The sequence below is a fragment of the Phoca vitulina genome, unplaced genomic scaffold (assembly GCF_004348235.1).
Source record: "Phoca vitulina isolate PV1807 unplaced genomic scaffold, GSC_HSeal_1.0 scaffold39, whole genome shotgun sequence".
NCBI lineage: Eukaryota > Metazoa > Chordata > Mammalia > Carnivora > Phocidae > Phoca > Phoca vitulina.
The window spans coordinates 12559150-12580284 of record NW_022589742.1 but is presented as its reverse complement, the minus strand read 5'-3'; the positions used below and the strand labels follow the sequence as shown (position 1 = coordinate 12580284).

Here is a 21135-nt window from a genome sequence, read left to right as displayed (position 1 = left end):
ATAAAACCTGCTTCTGTACAGCTATTTAATATTTCAGAAATACGTACATGTTACATGCCAAGAAAGGACCCTGGTTTTCTTGTAAGAAACAAGGTGAGATCATAATTGAAGGGAAAAAAAAAAAACCCCACAAACAAAAAGAAAAAAAAAAAACAAACAAGAGTGATAAAATCACAAATGCACAACTAACTACAGTTCTGTACCTACACTGTCAGCCACGTTTAACATGATGCGGGGGGCGGGGGGGGGGGGGGGGGGGGCGTCAGGAACCGCCTTTATACATCCAAGTCCCTTCCCCCCCCCCGCAAAACTGAATGAAAACACAAAGTCAGCATTTTTTTTAAACCAGTGGCCACATAGTAAAAACTGTACATCGTTGTCCATTCATTTAAAAAGCAAAGTCACTAGGATGGTATAAAAGTGATAACCGGTGCCTTTTTAACTTTGTGAAGAAAACTCTCTAAGATTCAGAATTATCTGCACTCTCTCTGCATGACCAGGAGCACGATGCAGAAGGCGGCGAGGAGGGAGGGCTGCGCCCGCACAAGGCCACCAGCGCTGCCGGCCTGATCGTTGGCGCTCTTCCCGGAGGGCTCGGTGGCGTTGTGCTCCAACTCCGAGGGGCACTGCTGGTACTCGCAACCGCTACCGCTTCCCTCCCCACTGCTCTCGTCACCTATTTCAAAAAAAAGAAAAAAAAGGAAGAGAGATTTCATTCCGCTCGTTCTCTTTCACACGGCGTACGAGAGCAACGTGTGAGTTTCCAACCACAAATGCTTACTGATGTCAAAGAAGTCCACATCGTTCCCGTTGTAAGCATTCTTCATTTTACTGGTCATAACCCGAAGAGCCATGATCTGGCGAAGGATCAGTATGTCCGGTTTGCTGGTGTCCACCTGGACCTCCGGATTGTTGCCCTGGTTGGCTAAGCCATTTCCCGTCACCGCAAACAGGTATCTAAAAATGAAAAATGACTCTGCTAAGATGATCGGTAAAGCTCAAAGTGGCCGAAGATCAGAGAATTCTGCCTCGATTCTAGTAGTCCTACTGAGTGCAATTCAGGGGAAAGTGCCCCCATTTCTTGTTTCTCCGCTTTGACGGGGACCTTTTGGAACGCTCCCCCTTTTACGGAGGTTGGTGGGTCAGAGTCAAGGGCCGATACAGTGGGGACTTAGCAAAGTTATTGAGTGTGGAGGGCAGTGACTCAAGGTATCACCCAAGAAGAGAATGAGGCCTTTGGGGGAACTGCAGCTTTAGGAGGCCAGGCCGGTGGGCCGAGAACCACAGGCATTAAATCCTGGAAAGACGAGGCTACGGGAACAGCCTGACCCCGGGCTGCAGCCCTCGTGCTGGACCAGAGCCACCATCGCACACTTCCGGCCCAGGACTCCCCGCAAGCAGCTGGGTGCCTTCCCGAGGCTTGCGGGACAAAGCCCGTTCCTCAGACCGTCTAGAAGCCATCCACGCTGTTGCTACCTACCGTCCGGTGCTTCGTGATGCCTCCCTCGAGTGACTACTGAGCAACCGCCGTCTGACCCACGCCCCCCCTCCCCGGGGCAGGCGGGAAGGGAGCCCGCCAGCCCGCTCGCCCGAGCCTAACCTGCTCTTGCCCTTCCCGTCCCAGCAGTCGTCCTCGTTCCCGTTCCCAGCGGCCATTCTCCCATCGCTGCACACATTGCTGGGCAGAGAGGACCAGAACTTCTTGGCCTGTTTCAGCTTCTCCTTGACATCAGTAACCTCATTAGCAGGGGCGGGGGGAAAAAAAGAAAGACCTCTGTAAAAACACGCAACTGCCTACAGATGTGTCTTTTGATCATGTCTAAAGTAGCTCCAGAGCGCTATGCGATTCATTTTCAGCTTGAGTCACAAGAGAAAAATGCAGATCAAATCTATACAGAAAAGAACAAACTCGCTCAAATGAACTAACAGTTGGAACACAGGCCCCGAAGGAGTGGCCCCGATCCACCGGCCACTCTCCCCCTGTATTTACAGCTACCACCTGAGGCCCGCCGGCCTCCGGGCCCCGTGGGTACAAGGAGAAGCCACCGTCTCCTCCCGCAAGGCTTTCCTCCTCTGGCTGCAGCGTCTATACCGCCTGCCACGGCGCCCCCTCCGGCCACGGCGCATGCGGCTTGCTGCCAAGGGCAAAGCGGCTCGCTTCCAACCCCCTGTCCCCCGGGCGCTTCCTATTCATCCCCTTTGCTAGTGAAGCCCGGGGTCTCTGCTGCTCCCGCTGAACAAGGAGGAGTCTCATCGCTCTGTGCTCCCTATAATGGGCACAGTGATGTGCTCACAGGAGATGCGTCGCGTTTCCTAACGAAGTACAAGCTTTATGAGCTAGAAAATGAGAGGCAGATTTATGGACATCCCCATGCAACCTGCTTGGAAAGTTTCACCTGAAAGACCCGCACTTGAAAGCCTTCCAACTAAAAATGCATTCGGAGCAAATGTTGTCAGTTCTTTGTCATTAAACGCGGCCGTTCCTGTGCCGAAGTGCTCACCAGCCGGTCCAAACTCGTGCCAGCTGCCGTGGTCGGGCGTTCCTCGGGGTGATACGGTCTGAAGCGGGCACTGAAAGCCCCCTCGGAGATGGATCGGGAAATCCGGCCGGCCGGGAGGGGTTTGGGGGGTCCACATCCCTGGAAGACCTGCATTGAAGCGAACACAGTCCCATTAGGGAAGCTGGGTCCCAAGCTCCCCCCGGGGGGGGCAGGGGGAGGTGGGGGAGGGAGGGCTCTGCTTCTGCTTGCCAGTTATCCTGCCTTCATTACCTTCTGAGACACCTGCACACTATTCTCCTGCATATTCATTATAGCATCGGAAATCTTCACATCGATGGGATCCATGACCGACTCGATGTTGAAAGGACCCTCGAGCCTCTCCGCCACCATCAGCATCGCATCTAATAGGACGTTTGGGGAAAAACAAAACAGCAGAAAAAGTAAACCGTTAGTTCGGCCCTGGGTCATCAGTCTGATTATCTTACTGCCTTTGTTTCCGGTGGGGGGTAGGGAAGAAGGCATGCGTCATAATCAATTCATGTTTTTATGTCTGTTTCTATTACACAAGCTGCATTTAGTCACCGTGTATTGCTAGCTCTCTGAAGTGTGAAACGGCCAGGTGAATGCTTTATTCCACAGCAAGGAAACCCAATCGGGAACGTTCTATTGTACTGATTATTCATTCCTCATGTGTCGGTGGCTGTCACTGTAAGGCTCCGAGCTAGCTCCTGCTGACAAACCTAAGGCTGGGGGCAGAATAACATGCCACTTCTCCCAGTGACTTCCTAGGATCTTTTCATTTAGGTTCCATTTACAAGACTCAAAAACATAAATCCGTTAAAATCCTGGCATATCATTTCCTTTCTTTCATTTTTTAAATGAAACCCTTTCAGCTCCTTGAGCGCACAGTTGGAAAGTACAAATGACAGTGTTCCTAGGAATTCTAATGACTTTTCAAATAATGCAAATTTGAAAGATGCAATTTTGTATTAAGATAAACTTCCCATTTCAAACACAAGGGCCTCGAGTTAAAGCAAAACATGTGCCTCTTTTCATTCGGGTGAAAAGACAACACAAGACACAGTACACAAAAAGCCTGTGCTCACAGTGTGAGTCTTCGCGGATTACTCTGCGAGTCACCTTGGCCTTCTGGAGGAGTCTAGAATGTTTTAGTACACGTCGAATCTCTTAAACAAAATATGTGGTACTTGTTTTTCTGCCGTAGGTGTTTGTGGGGATTATGAGGCTTAGTATTCTTGCCTGATTATCCTGGTCAAAATTAGAGGAAACTGGAAATGAGGAAAAGGCTGCTTCACTCCTGACAAGCACTGAACTCTTCAACTTGTTTGCTCTCCTTTCCACTCTGGTGCTTAAGGCCCGGCAGGGAAAGGATCCTTAGGCCCACATTATCTACAGCCTCCAGGTAGGCCAAGGACAGCTCCCCAGCAAGGAGGGCTAGTTTCCAGAAGACTATAGGCCCTTCTCGGAGAAGACTGCAGGCCACCACCATCTTCTACCTCAGCTTTCTGGTGCAAAGGAGTTTTGGCATCAGCCTGTCAATGAAATCCAATCTGCTCATCAACCTTTCACCTTCCACCTAGAACAGACGCAACACAACATCTGAAGGCGTGGGGGTCCTTTCTCTAAGCTGCAATTCCAATGTCACAAACCACAAATAGATTTCCGTGAAATGCATTTTTTTTTTTTTAAATAACAAATGAAGTTTCAGATTGCACTGTGGTTAAGCACCAATAAAGTGACGCTTCCAACCTCTAAGTAAAGACTGCCAGCATGAATATAGCATTGTACTAGAGCGGGAAAAATGCTTTTGATGTGCTAGCAAAAGGAGACTTTTGTAAACAAGTGGAGCACAACGTCAGTGTGTTCATCATTGTCAAAGCATCAGGGCTGCCGCGTACAGAAAGCACATTCTTTGCAGAAGAAGTCGCTTGCTCCAAATAAAAATATTATGAATAGACAGATAATCAACATCCAAAATGCAGAGGTTTAAACAAGAAAAAAAAAAAAAGAAAAGAAAAGAAAACAGAGCATTTTGAAACTACTCATTCCCCTAGTGGCGAGGAAAGGCTGGATCACTAATATGTTTGTGAAAGGCTCAAAGGAAACATAAACCCGATTCTTCTGGCTGTTTGGCGTCTTTGTCAACTCTGGGACTGGAGGGAAGCCGGGCCTTTGTTGGGGCCGGTGCCATGGCGTCCTGCACGGGGCGGCTGAGGAATGCGCTGAGCGGCCTCCCGCCCCTGGGGGGAGTCCTGGTCGGCTCTCAACGAGGCCCTGCCCTAGAAGCAGCCAGCCCCGAGGGAGAGCCAAAGATGGTGGGTGTGGGGTTGTTTTTCTTCTGGTGGGTCTAGGCTAAAGGTCCCTCATTTCCGGGATAGCTGACGGGTCCCTGCCTCCTTCCAGCAGCCCCGACACCCCAACACCCCAACACGAAAGTCCTGCGACCCGAGTACGGTTGGCGTCAGGTGAATGTTAAGGCAACCACAGTGCGTGATGGAAAACAAGGTGCCACCAAGCAGAATGTATGGTTCTCTAGAAACTGACTGTTCTGGGGGTGGCGGTGGGGAGTATTTGGTCGACCTTTTGAGGCAACCTCTTACAAAACCAAGTCCAGGGTGTTTCAACTGTTTGGATCCATCTGGATCAAGGCTGACAACAATTCAAGAGAGGGAAAGGAGGCCACGGCCGCAAGAAGGCAGATGTGGAAAACTTAAGCTTGAGTCTCTTCAAGGGCCTGGTCCAACCTCGGGCTCTCAGCGCTCAGGCTATGGGCACTGGGTCACCCCCACCCAGCCACAGAGCATCCCTCCCTTGTACCAGGCAAAGTGAATCCTTTCGCACTACGCCACCAATAACCACAAACCCTCATCTTCAGCCTCATGACCCACCGGGAAAACAAAAGGCAGTTTCCCGACTTAACCCCAAGATCTGATTTAAAGAAGTGGGGGGAAAAGCTCTTCGCCGTTCATTAACTGCAGTCATTTAAAGGGGTAAGAAAAATTCTTTGCAAAGAAAAAAAAAAAAAGGAACTTCGAGCAGAGGCATGTAAATTGGGACTGAATTCTACAACCACAGAGCAAATTAAACCCTGGTGAAAATTCATAAAAAAGCATGGGGATTAACAATGTCTATTACTCCTGGCCTGTTAGATCAGCTTATGGGACATAAAGAATAAAATACCCATTAAAAATTAAGTTTAGATACAATTATATACCTCACCCCTCCAAAAAGGATCATTTCAAAGAACTGAAGAAAACGGATTGAGAAATCTGATCAATTTCCACTTGGGTTTAATTTTGTTTCTTGAAAGAGAGCAAATGTAGGTTTTAAAATTCTCAACAAGAACAACAGTAACTCACTCCTCCTTGCTTTAGAGTACCTGCTTGAAAACATTAATTAAGCAGGCCACAGTGTGGTTTTGATTTGATGTGGACCTGCAAACTCTACAGAAAAATATGAAAAAAAAAAGCGCACAAGAGAATTTGTATTTTAATACAATGAGTTACAGTTTCTGCCAGACATGTTTGTTAGAATAAGAGAATAGTGCGAGGGACACGGCCCTCTGCACCTTACTCCTGATCGATCCATAGAAAAGTTGGCAAAACTCGAGGGCTGTCACTCCACACTGTGCTGTACAGCGAATTCTCCTCCTTTGCCCGGAGAACAAGTACATTAGATGCTATAAAATAAAAAGGCTAACCAACATTTACAAAAATGAATTTAGCAGAAACGAACTGCAAATTTGGCAAGTGGGTGTGGGGGTGAGGGTAGGATTGAAAAAAGAGCAAAAACATCAACTTCAGATCTGGAAATGCCACGAGCTTTTCTTTCCCGGGGGAAATATTTTAAAGCAACAATTTCTCCCATGGCTTCCTTCTGGGCACGATGGGCCTCCGCTGCCCCGCCTTCCCTTTCACGGGACTCGGCTCTGCTGTGTGTAGATTTTCTCAGGTCTTCTCGCTTTGAGCTATTTAGGCTACAATTTTGCTGAAGTGCTTAATATTCACATCTTTTTTTATTCCTGTGTCAGTGTTCTCAAGAATCTGTTGGAGCCAATTTATTGATGCATTTTCAAACAGTTAATATGGTAATTAGCTCTCATGCAGACTAAAAAGCCTTCTCTCCAACTCCAATCCCCCACCCCAAAGGTGCCAGCAAATTGCATACATGTTCCCATGATGTGAACAAATTAAGTGAAAAACAGGTGCTTCTAAAGCCACTTACGTTCTGCAATTACACAAACGTGACGGGGATGGGGGAAGAGCAAAGTCTGTTTTGTGAGCCGTTAGCGCGCACGTGCGCGTCTGTGTGTGTGTGTGTGTGTGTGTGTGTGTGTGTGCGCGCGCGCACGCGCGCGCGCGTGGTGCCACCAGCACGGGGGACCAGGAGCTTCCGTACCGGTCATGGAGGTTTCAGGACTAAGCTGTGCATGAAGGGCACATCAACCAAGTCGATGGCTGGACATTTAAATGATCCTTAACTTGTCCTTTCCCACCGATGTTGATGAATCCTCTTGGAAAGTGGGTACCCCACTCACATTGCTGTCTGGATTCTGGGTGCCAGGGACCTGTGAGAATGCTTACCTCTAAAATGACTAGAGCAAAAGGGCCTCCGTGCTCACCGGAGCAGTCGGTTACTGTTAAATCCTCTATAGAAAGAGAACCCCTAAAGTCCCCCCAATCCGGTTTCACTTGATTCAAATACCCAACGGGCATCCGGCCGCTGTGCGGAAGGCTCGGTCGCAGTGTGACAGAATGATTTCAAAGCTCAGTCAGTGATGGCCATACTCCAGCATTTACAGGGACACAGCCTATGATGCGTAACTAAAACGGACCTTTTGGGGGGGGAAGTGCCAAGAAGTCACATTCTCCTTATGACAACTTGCGATTCCCCATGTCTGAGGTCTTCCGTAACACCACCACTTGTTCAAGGAACATTTACTTGTAGACTGGTGTGAACTTTGGGTACAGTGGGAACCCTGGCCAACAAGAAATAAGGACCAGAAGAACTTCCACAGACAGTAATTACAATATTCCCCGTGGCTGGAAGCTGAGCATTCTCCGGCGACGGAAACCCCTGCCTTGCTCACTCACCTATGAAATTGTTCCATTCAAACTCGAGATCCCCTTGGTTGGCCAGACAGCCTCTCATGATGTTCGAGCAGTAGTTGTAACATGGCTTCACACTCACGAGCCCCTGGCAGTGGGAGCAGTAAAGCATCTTCAGCAAGGCCTCGGCACACTGCGCTGTGGGACTGACCTAGTTTGGGGGAAGACAAAGACAACGTGGGGCAGTGATAACACAGACATTCCAAGTGCATCCAGTTGACCTTGAAGGTTTGGCCATGAATTGAACTTAAGAATGAGTTGTGATGGGTCACACTGAGCAGGCCTGGCCTGCTGCTTCTAGAGGAAGATTAGATAAAAGGAAGGGGTCTGCTGGGAAGAAGGTGGGTGGGTGGGGGTAGAGGCAAGAACACCGCTTGACCATAAATAACCCAGGTGCACATACTTCCCACCCTGTAGACTCCCATGCTTCCTCCATCCCGCTCCCCGCCTCCCCCCCACACACACACTCACTCTCACTCATTTTATGTGGCTCAGTTTTTCCAAAGTCCTCGTACACACACAGTTCCAGGATCAGCCAGGAGACACAGGAGTAGAGACGACCTTCTCCTGCCCACCGTGCATGGCCTGCTGTGGCCTCTACCATCACTGGGTCGGCCTCGGACACTCAGCCCCCCCATCGAGGTGTAGCGGGGAACCTAGCGTGTACTCCCTTCTGTGCCCGTAGCTGTGCTGAAGGCCAAACTCAATGTAGCCTACAGGCAAGAACGTGAATACATTTAAACTTGGGGTGAGGTGAAGGCCTTCCAAGGCCTGGGAACAGTAAAGCAGAGTGCTCAGGGAACACTCGATGGAAGACAGGAGACTTCGGTGACACTGGGGAGAAAGGGTTGGATTTAATTGGCCCACTGAAGGGAGAACGCCCCCACCAGGGAGAACGCAGAGTGCCTGGGGTTGAGGAATTGTGGGAAAGACAGCTGGCTGCCCAGGAAGGAGCGTGTGCGTGGTCAGAACTGAAAGGCACGTGAAGACCAGGCAGAAACAGAGATACCATTCGGCAGGCCACAGGGGCTACGAAAAGTTCACGAGGAAGCGAAGCAGCAAGGATAAACGTGGTACTGGCCGTCCTCGGCAGAGAAATGAGGCGTCGTGTCCTCTTTTCGCTTCTCCAGTGACAGTGTCTTAGGCACACAAGAGCGGGTGCCACCTGTCCTGCATCTTCATCAATGCTTAGAAAGGATCATGGCCAGCCATCACTCATGGGCAGCTAACCCAAGGTTTCTGTCTTCTTGTTCTCTCTGCCCCGCCCTCTGCTTTCTGAGTCACTATCAGAGGATTAGTGCGTTCCTCTCTATCAGCACCAACCAGTGTTCTGAGCAAACTTTCCAAAGCAGATACCAGGGCAGGGAACAGATGCTGGGATGCACTTCACCTGCTCTGGAGTGTGACTTTGGAGACCGCTTATCAACAGTAGCCTTAGGAACAGGAACGAGGGATTAGAACTGCCAGGAGGAAAACTTAACACCACTGGGCTCCTATCTGATGTACACACACACACCGCCTCTTATCCCCACCAGGACTCTGGCCTCCAACAACAAGCTGGTAATTGTGTATGTCAAAGTCAACATCCCCTCCCAAGAATTAGGACCTTGCCGCAGTTTTTAACCGAGCCCAAATTAGTCCTTTTCACTGTGCTTTAATGGGCAGTGAAATCTTGGCTACCCAATATCCTGGGGGGATGGCCAGTCTGGAGGGCTAGATTTTCTGGATAGCTCAAAGTCCATTCTTTTAAAGTCATCGATAGTTAGGACTTCAATACCTGTCTGCCCCACCCCCTCACTTTACAGATGAGCACGCAAGCCTGGAGAGAGGAGGTGGCTGGAGAATGTCAGGATCACAGAAGTCAGAGCTGGGATGGGCCTTAGAAGTCACATCGTCCGGCTCTCGCATTTAAGAGACAAGAAAAGCAAGGCCACACAGATGAACGGACTTGCTGACGGTGTCCCCGCTACATTGGATTCTAGCACCGCACCTTATCAAACATTGCCCAGAGAGCTCACGGTTCCCGACCTTCTCCGACACAGGCCGTGAACCCTCATCTTAGGCACACTTGTTTCCCTCTGTATTGCTATAGTTCGGCTCCACGTTGATGATACCCCTAACTGGCTGTATTGCAGAGAGGCGAAGGGTTAGTACGTAAATGCCTATGAGAAATCGGATTACAGCCTGTGGCATTTGTTGAATATTATGCTTCAGCGGAAACCATGCCCTACTACGGAAACATGTACAAAGCTCAAGTGTCAACAAATAGTTACTGAGCACCTATCTCGTGTTGGGGATTATTCTGGAATGTACTTGTGATTAGGTAGCAAGTAGGAATCTCTGTATTAGAGTAGGGAACCTGCTCTCAAAAGCACAAACACATTCCAAAATGGTATGGGCCTTTAGGAAATAAGCCAAAATCTAAAACACAATAATCTATTTGACAAACTTCCCCCCCCCCCAAAAAAAAGACCTTTCCGTTTGTTTTCTTTTCTTAACTCTCTCCAAGGTCAGCTCCATTCTTTGTTCCATTGTAAGTCAAATCTGTGATGCAGCAGACCTGGTCTACTACACAGGGAGATGTCAGCTCAAGTTTTAAAGACTGGGACCAAACAAAATGACACAGAGTTTTATTAAAGGAAGATTATGAAGCTGGGTTTGGCTGACTTTTTCCACTTCATTCCCTGGCTAAGTGCTGGCTCATGCTCTGCACGTGACTGGTTGTCAAACTACTAAAAAGGATCACCAAGAACTCAGCTATAACATGCTATGGAAATACTAGATACCAGAACTGAGAAGAGAGATGGCCAAGTTCTAAGAAAACCACGATGGGCAAGGACATGAGCAATACCCAGGCTGGAGAAAATCAAACGGAGTCTTTGTGGTCTCAGGACCACTACTGAGACCGCTATGTGCAACTTCACATTATTCAGACTTGGGAAACAAAACCCTTGCGTGGGAATGAGGCCCTGGTACAGAGAATGGTTGGGTTTAAGATTTTATTTGAGAGAGAGAGAGAGAGAGAGAGAGAGAGCGCACACACACAAGGAAGGAGGAGGGGCAGAGGGAGAGGGAGAAGCAGGCTCCCCCTCTGAGCAGGGAGTCCGACATGGGGCTCTATCCCAGGACCCCAAGATCATGATCCGAACTGAAGGCAGACACTTAACTGACTGAGCCACCCAGGCGCCCCTAGAGAAGGGTTTTAACACAGTCAGGAAAAGGAAAGAAACAGGCGTCCCCTGCAATGCTCAGCCCCCCAGAGGAAGTACCAATAACGTGACCATTCCCCAGGCCTTCGGTCCCCACTCTCACGGACCCAACCAAGCTCAGGATGGTGAACCCAGAGTGCCAAGGACCACTTCTCCGTTTTGGCTCTGGAGTACCCAGTGGACAAACAAAATGGTTGCCTAGCTTTTGGAATTTTCAGGGGCTTTGTTCCGGGGCTTTATTTATTTTGAATACAAATTCAAGTTCAGGGGCACCTGGGTGGCTCAGTCAGTTGAGCGTCTACCTTCGGCTCAGGTCACAATCCCGGGGTCCTGGGATCGAGCCCCATGTCAGGCTCCCTGCTCATCGGGAACTCTGCTTCTCCCTCTGCCTCTCTCCCCACTCGTGTGCAAGTGCTCTCTCTCTTTCTCAAATAAAAATCTTTAAAAAAAATTTTTTTTTTAATTCAAGTTCATTCACATTCTACTCCCTCATAATCCTCAAAATCAATTGCTTCTTGAGTCCCTAAATAACTTACTTACTAAAGTACATTTATGTGGGGACCCAAGTCCAAGTGGTAGATCCTGCCCCATGAGGATTAACACAAGGGGCAACTATACTCCAAGGTTGTCTTTTAATCCTCAATTCTATACTGATGCTCTATGGCATGACATGCCACTTAAAATATTCAACATAATTGTTCCTTTGGGTCATAGGTCCTCTTGACTAACATTTGAGGTCTTCCTTTTGTTTAGAAGGGTCTGTTGAGCCCTGATGCCAGAATCCTTGGGGCTGGGGTAGGAGTGGGAGTGGGGGGTTATGATTGCTTTGATAAAAGGCACATTTTTCAAACGTCTCTTAGAGATTAGTTATTTCTCAAAATATTTAGAAGCAGAGGAGGGAAACTGTACACTCCTCCCTTCCCCCTTCGAAGCACTAACACAAAGAATGGATCAATGGTCTCAGGAAAAAATGCTTACTTAGCTTCTATGGTTTCATGATCATGCAGGGTCTTGATGTCAAAACTGAAGAGAAGAATATTCTGTTCTATGTCAGAATTACCTGTCTACTGATAGCTTTTAATGGATTTTATTGATATATAAGATACAGTTACAAGGTATTTACTATGTGCCAGGATCTCTTCTAAGTACTTTGTATGTATTAACTCATTTAAGCCTCCCCATAATCATATGAGAGGCATATTATCAATTCATTTCACACATGCGAAAGCAGAGGTCAAAAGAGATTAAGGGACTCAGACAAGATCTTCAAGGGAATGGCCAAGATTTGAAAGTGGGCATTTTGGTTCTAGAGCATGTACACTCAGCTTCCCTGATGTGTATCAGAGTGGCTTCTTTTGAGGAACATTACAGTAAAAGAAACTTGAGGGGGGCACAGGAAGCTTGGTCCTTTCCCCACAGCGCCCCAGACCTAGCAAAGGGGATCCACGCACAGCAAACGCTCAGCTATGAGGCTGGATGGTTTTCTGGTGAGAATTTGTGGTTTTCAAATGTAGTGACCAAATGAAACCATTTTTACGTTGGAGGGCAAGTTAGGATTCATCCACATGGTGGATGTGCTTGACTAGACCCTTCGATGAAATGACATACTGTTTAATGAACAACAAGGACTTCCTCAGCCATTGCTATATCTTCACAATAGGTCGAGATGGCACAGGGGCGAGGGAAAAATATATATATATATACCACCCACCGGCCCCTGCTCACGAAGAATTCAAAAGCTCCAGTAAACACTGCTGCACATGGAGGAAAAAAGAGCTCACTTAAACAGACGAACACCAGAAAACAATACACATATTTTACCAAAGTTTTAACATTTTTAAAGAATTATGGCTAAATGTAGCAGAGATGATCAATTTCTACTAGGAAGTGGGATATTATGTAAGAAAAAGGTCTGACATCACTTACGTGAGAATGAGGTGGTCTGACTTGTTTAGTTTTGGGGGACAGTATTGTAGAAAGGGGACATCATCTGGACTCAACACTTCTATACGCCCTCAAATCAAAATCTATCTGAGTTACTGACCCATAACGACAAGATATTAATAGCCAACTTCCAAGTCTTATAAAATCCTTCAAGACTGACAAGAGTCTTTCTAAACATTGAAGTGCCTTAGGATTTTAGGAGGCTGTCTGTGTTTCATGGTAAAAGTCAGTGGGGGGAGGGTGTGGAGGGGAATCCTCATTTCCCTTTTGTAGGATACTCATTCCTGCCACCCGATAGACATCTGACATCTGCATGCCGTTTCTGCTATAAAAAGCCTTTGCAGAAAAGGCCCCTTCTCTGCAAAGACTCTTTTAATATAGATTGAGACTTTCTACTCAATAACTTGCATTTTCCAAACACCACATTGAAAACTACTGCAAGCAGCCTGAAAAAAGAAAACTGCTGGAGAAGAACTCTTCATGCAGCCTGGATTTCATTTCGGTGATTCCGGACGAACCTTAAGCCGCACTACACAGTGATGGCAGTCAACATGCTGCACTCAAGTTAAAAACACATTTCCTTTTAGTTTATTCCAGTCCCTAACATACATTTGCTGCAACATTTTTTTTGGTCTGCAAAGCCAACTGCACCAAACAAACAAAAAAGACCTAGATTTTATCTGTTGCTTGGTAACATAAGCACCCAATAAAAATAAGGGGAAATATTTCCCAAAATTATGATTAAAAAAAGATAGGAAACCCAAACATGTTGTGAGATGTGATGAGTTTATTCAACAACTTCCTAGGGTTTTTTTTTTTTTTTTTTAAGATTTTTTTTGTGAGAGAGGGGATGAGGGAGAGAGAGCACGAGCGAACACGAGGGGGGGCGGGCGGGGGGGGGGCAGAGGGAGAGGGAGAAGCAGACTCCCCACTGAGCAGGGAGCCCGATGCGGGACTTGATCCCAGGACCCTGGGATCACAACCTGAGCCGAAGGCAGACGCTTCACCGACTAAGCCACCCAGGCGCCACAACAACGTCCTGGTCTGAATTCACTGCACACACAAAAAGAAAGAAGGATGAGATGTTCCTATTCCCGAGAACAGAATTTTCAAGACATAACAAAATATGTGGAACAAACCAGGGCCCATTCAGGAATATTTGTTGATGCGCTGTCGATAAAACTGAAGCATCATTGTGTTAACCTCCTTGCAGAGGGCTCGATTTTTGTTCCGAGAGCACGCCGTCTCAAGTCCTTAACACTTTCCACGCTCCTGCTGTCCCACTTCGTCCCCCACTATCAGCTACAGTCCCACCTTCCTCTTCACAATTCGAGTTGTTTAAGGGGGTGAGTGTAAACAAATATTCAGGGTTGAACAAGTGTCTACGCCTAGCTTCTTAAAAGCTTTTTGGACAGACCTTTATTAGAATTTACATTTATAATGATGCAGGAAATGGCAAGATCATTCGTGCAGTACTCCTGCAGGTGTCAGGGCGTTGTGAACAGACAAAACTGAAGGGGGGCAATGGAAATTGTTCTCGAGGCAGGACAATCACTTAGACATCACAATGGTGAGGCACTGCTTTCTAATTATAGCCCCTGGAGTTTGGGGTGGGGGTGTACACATAGTCCCATTATGTCAGTGTTAATTGAAACCATGAGAATGCAACTCTCTTTGGCATAGGAGCTATTCATTTTCATGGTGCATGTAACCACTCGTGCATTTCTGAAAGACCACAACAGACTTCACCCTTCCAGGCAAAACTGCTGCTAGAGCAGGTCAGTAAGAAATGCATCATGAACCATGACATGTAACGAAGGACTAAGTCATACAGAGATGTGTAGTGCCAGGGTGCTCTTGGACCATTTGTTACCAATTAAAGGGACTTTTCTGCAGTTGGAATTGTAAAGCTCAGTGGAGTAAGCTGCAGTCACTGCAGGTTTGGGCCCAAAAATCTGAAGCAAGGCAAGTATACTTGGCCTAAGAAGTGACTTTCTCTTGAAGTAAGTTAAGCTTACTGGTGCTAATGGCCTTTAAAAGGCTTAGTGATAATCAAATCATTGCTCAGCATTTAACTAAAACCCTTGTGTGGCAAAAGTAAGCTGGAAAAACAGGGCATCCACTTATGAAGAGAAAGTGGGAACGTGTTTGAGTTGAGTATGCAGTAACTACCCCCAAGACCCCAGTGCTTCTCATATTTGACTTTCAGAGACCTCTTTGTAGATGAGGTGGGTGAGGTGACTCTCTTTAATGAGGAAATATACTCTCCACTCTGAATGGTCTTTTCAAGCCCAAGGTAATTCATTCTACTGGACACCAAAAGGAGTGTCTATTTCTTGAGTTGCTCTAGTCCCACCTGCAGACAACCCTTGGACAGCAACTGCAGACTTTGTTTCCAACATGCTCAATTTGAAGTAAGGTTTTTTTTTTTTAAAGATTTTATTTATTTATTTGACAGAGAGAGACACAGCGAGAGAGGGAACACAAGCAGGGGGAGTGAGAGAGGGAGAAGCAGGCTTCCCGCGGAGCAGGGGACCCGACATAGGGCTCGATCCCAGGACCCTAGGATCATGACCTGAGCCGAAGGCAGACGCCTAACGACTGAGCCACCCAGGGACTGAGCGCCCCTTGAAATAAGGTTTTGATAGTCAGATCATTTACTTTCTTCCCCACACCACTGTATCTTAAATTAAAATTGGTTTGTTTGGGAGTCATACTCCAGAAATTAACGTATTAAGTATTTTCTCAAATATCCAAGTATTCCTTAGATAATTCTAGGCAGAAACATTATATAGATGAGAGATTTTTCAATAATTTGTGTTTTAACTCCTTTAGAAATTGACCTGATACCTGAGTATCTTATCATTGTGTAATTTAGATAACATGACCCAACTTAGTTGAAGGGTTTGATTTCAAATCAGTCCTTAAGTCTAGAAGAAGCTCAGTAGGGAAGCAAAACATTATTAAAAAGCTTCCAGTTACAAATTCAACTTTTAAGTAGACATAAAAGAGTATTTTTAACTAAACAATTGGCAAGCAATGTTTACTCAAAGTAAATCAAGCCTTATAGCTTGTATTCATTGTATTCTCATGTAACTACGCAAACATCTCTTACACAGATATGAGAAAATACAATGAACGTAGAATACAGATCAATTCTGAAGCAAATTTAGGGTTATATTTAGAAAGGAACTTTCTCAAACAACCTAACAATACTAAGGTACACAGGAAATCTCTTGCTGGAAAAAAAATTCATACCAGAAGAAACACCAGAAACTGTGACTCTTTTGAGCCACATACTCTTTATTGTATAGTTAAGGGTGTTTGAATCGTTTATACAAAAGCCAATCTTATGGATTTCCCACCATGAATTCTGAGAACCATGTCAAGAAGAATGTGACACTGGGAAGCCACAACTCCTTCCTTCTCCCTACCCCGGGAGGTAGGCTGGAGTGGACAACCGCAAGCCTTTTAGCCCTTGATCTTCTAAATCTGCAACGAAGGGTCTCTAAAGCACTTCCTTGTTTCATCTACTGCTTTCAGCTGTGAGTTGGAGGCTCTGGAATCTCAGTTCTCTAAGGGAGTTTCCAACCTAGCAAAGTGAGGCTAACCAGACTTCTGCCGGCCTGGTCCCTCTTCCCAAGAACTGAAAGGGAGATGGCTAATGGAAAACAACCATTTTCAGATGCTTGCAAAGGTCTTTCTACTTCTTGCCTTCCTCTTCCACACGAGTGTGCACGCGCACACACACACACTCATTCAAACCACAGAGCAGTGCCTTTCCGCCTATTCAGCTGAGGATGAATGCAAGGACTCAATGAAGGAGGGCAGATGTTTTAGGTGAGCTACCATGTCAATAACTGTGATGTGGAATAACTGTGCCTTGTTTCAGGACTCTGACATGAGCATCTGCAAAATTCATAATGGTTGCTGAGGTTGGCAGAAGTTCAGGAATCAGATTATTCCTTTAATTATAACCATCACCCTCCCTACTTGCTCCCACCTACTCTCATATGCCCCAACAAATTTTTGCAAATTATAAGGAGAATTATCAGGAGGAAAAGGAGTCAACAAAAACATGCTGGAAAGAACTGTTGTTCCCTGAAAGTTTATGTGCCTGAAGATGAGAGAGAACATACAAACCTGCAATAATGACGATGACCAATCAACTAAGCCTCCTATCACCCAATCTTAGGATGAACTATCTTAGAAACACCTAATTTTTTTTTTTTTTTTTAAAGATTTTATTTGACAGCGAGAGACATAGAGAGGGAACACAAGCAGGGGGAGTGGGAGAGGGAGAAGCAGGCCTCCTGCCGAGCAGGGAGCCCGATGCGGGGCTCAATCCCAGGACCCTGGGATCATGACCTGAGCCGAAGGCAGACGCTTAACGACTGAGCCACCCAGGAGCCCCAAAACACCTAATTTTTATGGTACACGATTCTTTAGAATCTTACCTTCACTGGGTTAACGTCTAAGTTTCCTCTCTAACGAGGGTAACCACGAAGCCTGGCCTGATCAGGACAAGCCTGGTTGCTTCTTCAAACTTAGCGGCACATGCTGTCTGGGTAAGACTGGTAAGAAGCACCTCTTGGTTTAGACAATAAGCATCCTGGTTTGGACAATAAATTATGTGGTCACCCGAACTCTAAATGAACTGATAGGCAATCAGACTGATAGCCCAGATGTTTGTATCGCTGTTCAGTTTTCGTTTTGACCATGCCCTCCAGTCCTCAAAACCACCAAATGGCCTCAGTAGGAGCTGCTGTCCTTCTGTCTGCAATTTTTTTTAGCGAATGGACTACAATTTGGCTTTTCCTTTGAGGGCTGAAATGTAACAGCACCAAGATGAGTCTTCCAAAGGTAACTTGTCCCAGATTACTGTTTCTTTGCTGGTATTAAGTCATGGAAGGGTAGAGGCAGGAAGACCTTCCAGAAGTTTTCAAATTTCATTTTTTTCTGGGGGAGCAGGGAGTGAAGGAGCCATAGAACCTTTTCCCCCTTGAAATCTTGCTCAAAACTCTACTTTGAGGGGCACCTGGGTGGCTCAGTCAGTTTAAGTGTCCGATTTTTGATTTTGGCTCAGGTCACGATCTCAGGGTCGTGAGATCAAGCCCTGCGTCGGGCTCCGTGCTCAGCCAGGAGTCTGCTCCAGATTCTCTCTCCCTTTTCCTCCCCCTGCTTGCTCTCAAAATAGATAAATAAAATCTTAAAAAAAACCCTCTACTTTGAAAAGAGAGAAAAGCAAAGTTTCTCTGGTGCAGCCAGGAGGTAAAGTCACAGATGCAGAGTCTCGCTTACTAGAAGATTCCCCTCGTCTCCCCTGCCTCTCCTCAAGGAGGCCCCTGAAATACCTCCTTAAGCTGGCTTCAAAGAACATTGTCCAATTCCTTTAGCTTACAAATGAGGGAAATGTGCCTCATTTCAATCTGCTCTTGCCTACATATTCCAATTTCATTCTCTCTATTGGTAACCCTATAAACAAAGCCGTAAGTCAAGAGCACGTGGCCCCCACTAACTGTCATAAAAAGCTCTGCCTTCTAAAGAGCTCTGAGTGTACCTTAAAACAAGGAACCACGTACTAATGCATGTTCAATACTGCTCTAGACTGTAACTAGCAGGCCCAAACCTAGTCACTCAAAGCAACCAAATATGGAGCCTGTCTGCTGCTTTCTCTGGAGGGGAAGTAGAATAGGAGCTGAAAAGAGTATGGCAATACTAAACCAGGTTCCAAAGTGAACATGCATTCTGCTTCCAAGAATAGCTACCCAAGAAACCACTGCAAAGAACGATGTTATAGGACGATGTTCATCACAGCATGGTATCTAACTATAGAGCGTATCTGTATCAGAATCAAGTGTGTGAGGGAAAGGCCAAGAGAAAGAAGACAGCAGAAGAGAAGAAAATGGTTACTGAGTCCATGGAATTCTACTGATTTTTCTACCTCCCAAACTTTCTTTGTTTAAATGTATTTATTTGAGAGAGAGCACGCACACACAAGCAAGAGGGGGAGATCTAGAGAGAGAGAGAACCCCAAGCAGACTCCCTACTGAGCATGGAGCCCGCCCTGGGGCTCCATCCCATGACCCTGAGATCACGACCTGAATCGAAATCAGGAGTCTGACGCCCAACCGACTGCGCCCCCCCCCCCCAAACTTTCTTTTAAAGTGAAACAACAAAAACAAACACACAGGATGCAAAGAGCACTTACCACAGAGACTTTGCTCACTACATCCCTTGCGACCGCTAAGCCCTGAGCAAAAGTACGGGCAGCTACAAATGCACGCGTAACCTGCAGCTTCAGTTTCCGAGGGACGTCTCCGAAGGGCTTCAGCTGCTCGGTGTACTTGCTCACACATTCCAGATACTCATCCGTGAAGTGGTACTGGGAGTTCACCAGGCGGAACATCCGCTCCAGAAGGCGAGCCCAGAAGTCACTTAGCATTTCTTCCAGGTTCACGCTTCCCGCCACGTAGTAGCGCTTCAGCTCTCCAAAGAGATCTTTAAATAGCTCAGAATTTTGCATGTATAAGCGGCCATAAGTCTTCACAAACATGTCATTCAGGGATTTCTCTGCATTTTCCAGTAGTTCTTTGAAGAATTCTAAAAACAAAACAAAAAAAGAAAAAAAAAGGAAGAAAGGGTTTTCAGTAATGAAGTAACAAAGCATTTTTCAGGTCAGTTTGAAAACTGGAAAAAATATGACAAAATGAATTTGGAAAACACACTCGTATATAAGGTGGATTCCTTTTCGTGTCAATGAAAGGAAATCTAGGTCACGAGTCACAGTCACTTACACATGTCTACACTTAAAGAAAGGGGAAAAATGATTATTTTAGACCAACAACTTCCCAGTAGTCAATATAAAACATGCTTGTATGCACACGCACGCGCGCGCGCACACACACACACTTCTCTCATTCAGTCACAAGGTAAATAAAGAACTTGATAAAAATGGGTACATGAAATCTAAAACATGAGGTTTGCCAGAACTTTCTACTGCAAGAATCTAAACCAAAGCTAACAATGCCTCCTAACTGAAACCTGACACCAGGACAGGTATTTTCAAAACATGTTGTTTTACTTGGACACAATTTTTTTTTTTTCTCCTTACATCTACGTGACATGCAAGAACACTGCTTGGGACATGCTGGAGGCCAAGAAACATAATGAAATACCACAAAAGCTAGCACTGAGGTTTTCTGAAAATAAGTTCTCAGGTGTTCCCTGTGAAAAATTGGGGTATCCAAGTTGACCTTGGGTTCTTAAAGGATTCATATGGTAACATCATGAGATTCTTTGGGGGTGGGGGTGGAGGTGGGGAGAGAGGGAAAGAAGGGGGAAGGGGGGGAGGGGGGTAGAGAGACGTGCAATGCCTAGCCGACTCAACCACAGATTTGGTATATTTACCGGACAACAGGGAAAATAACAGAAAAATACGTAAGAATACCTGGTTATTCCACCTTTACTTTCTGGCCCAAGTGTTAAAAGATTTTAATCTCTCAAGTACAAAGGGCAAATTAGTTTCTCCTGAAGCTTTTGTTAGGCAGTTCAAAGAAGAAAAGAGCTAATGGTGTATCTGTAACAATCATTCTTAATGAACCTATGGCTGGTATAAAAATAAACACTTCACGATATTAAGTTTACAAGCAGGAAATGTAATAAATACTAAAGCAAAATATAAGGACCACATCAATTAAGAAAGTGCCTCCAAGTGAACATGGAGCAGAAGAAAAAATCTGGTGCCTCCTTTGAAGCCAGAAGAACATTAGCAATCTTCTCAAAATGCAATAGCGAGACAAAGCCATTATCTTCTCATGTTGGGCGGGCAAATCAGAGGCTGAAAACTACTTCCCAATAGTTTCTCAAAACCTGCACTGGAAACACTGAAGCCTTTTGGAGGCGATGCGTGTGACTGCTTCCTTCCGAGAGATGCCATACCTATGCCCCCAGCTCGTCAACCACATGGTGGCTTGAGCCTCAAAGTCCACAGTCTTCTGGGTTCCAGCTTTTCAAACTATGTGTGTTTTGTTTGCGGGGTATTTTTGTGGGGAGAGGAGCTCTTTCTTTTTCCTTTGATTGAGTTTTGCTTGTTTTGTATTTCCTGGGCCCTCTTCAAGGAGACAAAGGGAAATGGATTCCCTCTGAAGAGCTAAAAAGGTTGGTGGTGGGGGAACGGGGACGCAAGTCAACTCCTCACCTCCATTACAAGTGCACAGCCTGGCGTTTTTGCCCAAGTTCTCTCCCCGGAAGAAGACCAGAAAGTACGCAAGGAGCTAGGGGAACCATATGAAAAGCATTACTCAAATCAGGTACCTGAGAGGCCTCTAATTCTCTCCAAAATCCCAAGTG

General features: G+C 46.3%; 1 protein-coding gene across 1 annotated transcript in view; it reads right to left on the bottom strand.

Annotated features, from left to right (window-relative positions):
- Nucleotides 1-239: 239 nt before the first annotated feature.
- The window catches only part of GPC4 (glypican 4), a 104645-nt gene continuing 83749 nt past the window's right edge, over nucleotides 240-21135 (bottom strand). Inside the window, exons 3-9 of the mRNA XM_032428274.1 lie at nucleotides 18995-19386; nucleotides 7616-7781; nucleotides 2772-2902; nucleotides 2502-2648; nucleotides 1601-1737; nucleotides 782-957; nucleotides 240-676 (exon numbers count right to left, since the gene is read on the bottom strand). Of these exons, the coding sequence (XP_032284165.1) occupies nucleotides 474-676; nucleotides 782-957; nucleotides 1601-1737; nucleotides 2502-2648; nucleotides 2772-2902; nucleotides 7616-7781; nucleotides 18995-19386 (1352 nt within the window). The 3' untranslated portion in view covers nucleotides 240-473. The remainder of the gene's footprint in view (nucleotides 677-781; nucleotides 958-1600; nucleotides 1738-2501; nucleotides 2649-2771; nucleotides 2903-7615; nucleotides 7782-18994; nucleotides 19387-21135) is intronic.